Source organism: Bombus bifarius, unplaced genomic scaffold, assembly GCF_011952205.1.
Source record: "Bombus bifarius isolate JDL3187 unplaced genomic scaffold, Bbif_JDL3187 scf7180000007992, whole genome shotgun sequence".
NCBI lineage: Eukaryota > Metazoa > Arthropoda > Insecta > Hymenoptera > Apidae > Bombus > Bombus bifarius.
In genome coordinates, this window is record NW_022884373.1 from 4,258,042 (window position 1) to 4,264,300 (window position 6,259).

Genomic DNA, 6,259 nt, shown 5'->3' on the forward strand with positions numbered 1-6,259 from the left:
GCTCTGCCCCTTTCGTTTTCTCTCGTGTCCAGCGCACGCGTACATAGTACGTGTGTTTGTGTCTTCTGTTTGATCATCCTTTCTTGGAACCATTCTACAGGTAACAGCTTCCTCGAGCTTCTGCGGCAATTAAAATTTCACCAAGACACATAATTTTTTAGGTTATCGATTGCGCACGTAGAACGTTTAGTTTATGTAACTCTCTTGCTTATAGTAAATAGAACAATTTCTAGAAGAGAAAGAAAAGATCGTAGCGCATTCACAGCGTTTTATTCACGCACTGTACAAGAATTGATTGCGTTGACCCGCGTCGGATCGAGTCTCTTATCGAATAAATAAATAGACAGTAATGGTCCGTGAGCGTTCATACGCCTCGCACTATTAATTAATAAATTAAGAACCACGATTCCTCGTGGCTAATAAATAAATATCTAAGTCCGCGGAGCGTGGACCGACGCACATTGGAATTAAATAGGAATTAAAGAAACGTCGTGGTCTTAAGTTCCGCGTCGTACAATCATTCGATATGTTATTGAAATTAAACCGCTAAATCGCGAATGACTGCGTTTGATTGGTGGAAAATCGAGGCGTCCTCGACGTCGCGACACCACGATTTTCCATGATTACTCAACTAAATATAATCGAGCATCACTATATGGAAATTCGAACCTGGCAGTTCGAAACATCGAATTCCACGAATACACGGCCATAAAATTCTTTCTTGGTAAATCGTGCGTGTCTCTAATCGCGTATTATTTGTCGGACCTACTTCTAACCATGGTAAGTCGACTATTACGTAAGAGCGTAACATTCGAATACCGGTAATGATATACAGCGATCCAGCTATCATGTACCGTTATCACGGTCGACCTAATGATTGCCATTTGTTTCCTTCGTTGTCAGCCTTCTGACCGATTAATTGCGTGAAATTGTTTCGTATTAAGCATCTTTGATCTTGTTTGGACTATTGAGTACGTAATTGCCCGAGTAACAATATATGTCGTCGTGTACAGAGATAAGCAGGTATAGAGATAGCGATCTTTGAGCCTTGGTGAGTGATCTTTTAAATATTCTGAACAGCAAGGAACCTGAAAATATATGTAAGAAGGCCGTGTGTAATTAGGCGCTACGGCGACCTCGCGGAGATCTCAACGTCCGCATAGGAAGCGCTCTCCAAACTACTCTTTTGTTAAACCCATAAATATCAAAAGTTTCGATATTCAGATTCCATTTAAATTAATCGAAACTTTTTACAATTTAAAACTTTTAAAATTTAATATAATTTAATGAGTTATTAAATATCCAAATTACGTACTCGGTGGTCGTATGAATAAATGATCGAACCATGGAGCCAAATAATAAAAATTCATAGTTGAGGTAAATTCACCGATTTCCTAAATTACTATTATACCTACTATTCAGACTATTTTCAAGAACTGTACCCTGCAACTTATAATCGCCACAGAAATTCGCTCAAAGTGCTCGATACCTGTATACCAAAGTACAACCAACGACGATCAACGAATCACAGGTAACCGAATAGAAACACGATTTGGTTTCAATCGGTCGTTCAGTCCCAGGATTGAATCCTCGCTGTTCTATCTTCTTTCTTATAACTTCCTCGCGTGGACGAGCTTGTCGATGTCCTGATAGGTAGCCAACATAGCCTGATTTTGCCTGAGAGTTTGATCCTCTCGTGCAATTGCGCAACTCGCGTACGCATCCTCGCATTTCACGCCATCTTGTCCGTCTTTCGCGGCCTTCATGTATCGGAAGAACCTCAGGACATCGGGATTATCGCTACTGGGTCTTCTTAATTCGTTCAGCTCTCTGGACAGCTGTGCTGAGACCAGATTCGAATACGGTGCGTACCTGGCGGGGCTTCGGTACATCGCACAAACGGCGTATTCTCTGCAACCCTCCGTCGTGTGGCCCAGACGAGAGAACACGGCATCCAGGCGAGATAACAGAGGTGAGTAGAATGGGTCGTAGTTAGTTAGCAGCAGCGAACTCGTTGGAATTTCGTGGAACACCTGCTCATTTTTTTACGAGAACTTTTGTGAGAATTTTGATACATGAAAATTGTATTTTCGTAGGACAGTGCGAATAGACTGGATAAATGTTAATTATTACCATAGATCGTAAGTCCAAATTTGAGGATTTGAGATCTGAATGACGATTTGTGAAAATGAGATCTTCAATGGATATAACGTTAACAATTAATTGAACTAGGAAATTTGTTGGAGAAATTTTGAATAAAATAGATAAAATATCGACAACTGTATGGGTACGAGGAAGGTTGAGAGATCTTGAAGAAAAATAATGAAATCGTCAGTGAATGTAATACTATAACAGTCGATGATTTATTGATTTAGAAAATTTGTTAGAAAAAGAGACATTACCTTAAAGTCTTGCTTCTTAGAAAGTCCATGAGCAGCAACGTGGCGAGTGTAATAACGATCAGCAACAGCATTGGCGTGAGTTATTCTAGGATCGACGAAGGAATATCTCGATGCGATTTCTGGACTCTTCTGAGACTGCATCATACTTTCATCGTACATTACAGAGGCTGGTAATGTTCCTACCGGCTGTCGCGTCAGGTAGTCATCGCTGTACAAATCGGAATTATCCTTGAACTCGAAATTTTCTTCTGGCTGCGCCGTGGTATGCGATGATTGCGCAAACGATGAAACTCCTACAAAGCAAATTGGATCAATATCCGGATTTTTCTCAATTCGATCACGAAACAAGACAAACAGATAAACTAAATCTGTTATCGCACGTTTCAGTTACCAATTTAAGATGACTACTATAAGTGAAACAGTTTGGATATCTAGAATTACAGAATCACATTGTCAATTAAAGTAAGTGGTACAAGTACGTACCTTTACCGACGATATTACCGATACTTCCGATGATACTGGGCAGGAAAAGCGCCAGTAGGACACTCTTAATGATCTGTACACCAAAGATCAGAGGTAGCAGCAGCTTCTTCAGGCCAAATGCTAGAAAACCAAGTCCGAATCCTGTTAAAAAGGTACTCTTTCCCTGAAAGATGGCTGAAAGCAAAAGTACCAGCAAATTAAAGCCTTGCGGTTAGTCCTGTAAGCCATGCTGCAGCCAGCATATATGTATATATATATCTCTCTCTCTTTCTCACTCGCCTTCTCAGTTACTTCACACAGTGGCAGACATAAGATCTCTTTCTGAAAAATCATTCAACATACATGTAAGGTATTTCTCGAATTGCCACGATGATCTTAAATGAATACAATTACGCAACGTTGGTGATTGTCGCGAATGAAGCCGAATCTTTCGTTTTGCCAATCAGCGGTGAACCAGCTAACCGTCTTTTTTAGCATGTTTTAGCGAGAAGCCAATCAGTGATGTGTGAAAAGCGTATCGTCGACGCGCGATGGCGGTGTTGTCCATTCGTTTCGTTACGCGACTCTTCGCCCTGTTGGCACCAGGGCAGCGTGTATTTTCGTGTATTGCGTGTAACATTTCTCGAAAAGCGTGCTTGGGCCTTGATCGCAGTGTCATTTGGTCGAAACCAGTCTTCCGACTTTGGACAAAACCTGAATCGGCGGATTGGAGATTCAGGCGTAAAAATAAATGAACCGAAAGCAGGTTTCTACCTTCTGACAAGTCAAACGTTTACTCTTCTCTTCCGCCATTTCTTTCACTTCTCGTGATTCTTGTTTTGGGAAAGTCGACTTGAAAAACTACGCAAACATGCCTACTTTCTCGATGGTGTTGGCCATCCAGTCCATTTGTAAAGGAATTTTTCAACATGTCCACAAAGGAACACTATAGACAGATACCGCATGATACGCCCACCTTTCATTTCATACAGATACGTAATATTGTATAGGAGTGAACGCGAGCAACTACAATCAAGACCCAGTTTTACCAGCTCGAACGCGTTCCACGACTCCTCAGCGAGCGGGAAATACAGCGACAAGCAAACGAAATCGGTCCGCGGAAGAGGCAACAACGTTCATGGCAACATAAAACAACGATCCTGCGAAACCCGCGGATGCGCCGTTGGTGCGAGCGGAGATTACGAAAGCGTGACACGAACACGTTCCGTAGACTCACCGTTGAAGAAGGTTCTAGCTTTTCTACCGGGTATTAAGTCCTGGCTCAGACGTATCTTTACTACGTGTTCTCTTGCGAACCGGCGAACTTTATCGAGTAGGCTTGCGTCCGGCCGGTCGTTACCTTTTTCGTCTTTCCTGCCGATGACGTCCCGATTTCTTATGATCTGCACCGAGTCGGTCACGTTGTACGTGTCGATCCTGGACAACCTGTCGAACAGATCGGACAGATCCTTTCGCGCGCAAGGCGTCGTCTTGTTGTCCTGGCAACCCATCGATTCCAACGGAAACGTTGTAGCGTTCTCCATTCGCGTCGCCTCGATCTGATACTGTGACCTATCGTCCGTCTGTATCATCTGATTAATGTTCGTGTCGAGTTTCGAAGGTTTACCGGGCATCATGTGCGGATGCTGATCCAACTCGTCACTACTGAACGATACCTCGTTTTCAATAGAATCCACTTGAACTGGATGGTCGGTCTCGTTCAAGGCCGCCACGTGGTCCTCGACCCCGACCGTCAATCGGAGCCACGCGACCGCCAAGATGAGCAAGACGCCGTCTCTCGATCCACCCATGTTCCCCCAACTTGGAACCTGTCTCGCACGATTCTCTCTTTCTCTATCTCTCTTTCTATCTCTCTCTCACCAACTCTCTCTCTCTCTTTCTCTCTTGACTAGCTTCTCTTATTGCCGAAAGATAACTGCATCTCGGTCCGCGACGTTCGCTCGATGTCTCCTGAAATAATAAAAGCAATGCGATCTTGTACAACGGATCTCTGAACTGAGGTAGCGGAGACGTATGACAGATGGTATCCCAATCGAGTAAATGTCAATTGAGTAAGTAATAATTACCGTGAACGAGTTCTTCTCGGAAATCAAGGAGCTTAATTGATAGTCGAGAATTCACGGTCCTCTGACTTCTTGGTTCCCAAAATGATCGTTCGTTTGAAGTGACACCAGATACACGAGACTGTCTATTCTCACAGTTATAACACGTAAATGACATGAAAGTGTGCAACCAACTTTGCAATCGTCTTGTAGAAATATCGAAGAATTTTTGGAGAACGTGTGGGTTTAGATATTTTGTTTAGAATCGAACACTGTAAAGACCTTGGTGAATGGAACGTCGAAGACGTCGGAATGGTGCGCGACCATCGACTCGATACTACTGCCGAGCCTCCGTAGCATCGCCTCGGCTGATCCGATCTGGGTTACCCGGCCATCCGTCTGTCCGTCCCTCTGTCCGTTCCTTTCTACCTTCCTCTCTTCCACGTTCGTTCATTCGTTGGTTGCGCTCCCGCCACAAACGCTTCGTCTCTTTTCCTCTGGCACGTAGACGGTCGTCGTTCTCCTCTGATTCAAATCCAATCGAATTCGACGCGGGTCTAACGACCGCCGGACCGATTTCACCGGTTGGAATTTCGGCTGATGACGCTCCATCTGAACCATTCTTTACCTTTTTTTTTCGATCTGGTCCAGAAATCGTATTAATTCTGATTTCAATTCGAATTTTTGACTCCAGTTTTGTAATGATGCGACATAATGTTGTAACCAAACTACGGATAGTTATGCTGTTTTTATGAAAATAACTAAAGGGTCTAGGGAGAAATGTGTTTCGCCTATTAAAAATTTAGCAAGTACTGTACTTTGTATATTTTATTATATATTATCCTATGTCCTTAAATATTATCACCCACAAATACATAGAAATTCGCAATCTTATTATAACGATAGCGTTTTATTACTTATTTTATGCAAATCATAATAGCGTCACAAATGGCTGAGTTTTACTTGTTAGCAAACATATTAATAGAGAAATGTCTATTCGTAAATTCGACTAATTGTATCGTGAAAAGTTATATTCCTTTTTTTTTTTTTTTTTTTTGTTTCTGAAATATAAGGTTAAAAAATACTTTTCTTGTTCCTCGACGCACTGTAAAAATAGTATTAAAAACTAAATTCAGTTAAATTTGGTTAAGGAGTTTCCCTATTTATCTGTTTATCACTGTGTAATAACAAGGATTAGAATACTTCACTTTTATCGTTATCATAGCTGTCAGTTTGTAATCAATTCGTTCGTTCATTCTCGTGAACGGATCACCGAACTATGACGAATAATTAAAAATATTTCGATAGATAAAAGGTGGTGCGATCAACACA

The 6,259-nt window shown here is 42.0% G+C and overlaps 1 protein-coding gene across 2 annotated transcripts; it reads right to left on the minus strand.

The window, feature by feature from the left end:
- Nucleotides 1-285: 285 nt before the first annotated feature.
- Nucleotides 286-5,257, minus strand: LOC117205719. Of its 2 annotated transcripts, none has more exons than XM_033444415.1 (5): nucleotides 4,952-5,257; nucleotides 4,225-4,835; nucleotides 2,886-3,059; nucleotides 2,403-2,695; nucleotides 286-2,033 (listed from the first exon to the last, which is right to left on the minus strand). In XM_033444415.1, exons 2-5 carry the CDS (start codon nucleotides 4,673-4,675, stop codon nucleotides 1,611-1,613), a joined length of 1,341 nt encoding a protein of 446 aa, XP_033300306.1. In that variant the 5' UTR covers nucleotides 4,676-4,835; nucleotides 4,952-5,257; the 3' UTR covers nucleotides 286-1,610. The 2 variants fall into 2 exon arrangements, with proteins under 2 accessions (XP_033300306.1, XP_033300305.1); XM_033444414.1 differs by having other exon boundaries at nucleotides 2,886-3,005; nucleotides 4,102-4,835.
- Between the last annotated feature and the right edge of the window lie 1,002 nt (nucleotides 5,258-6,259).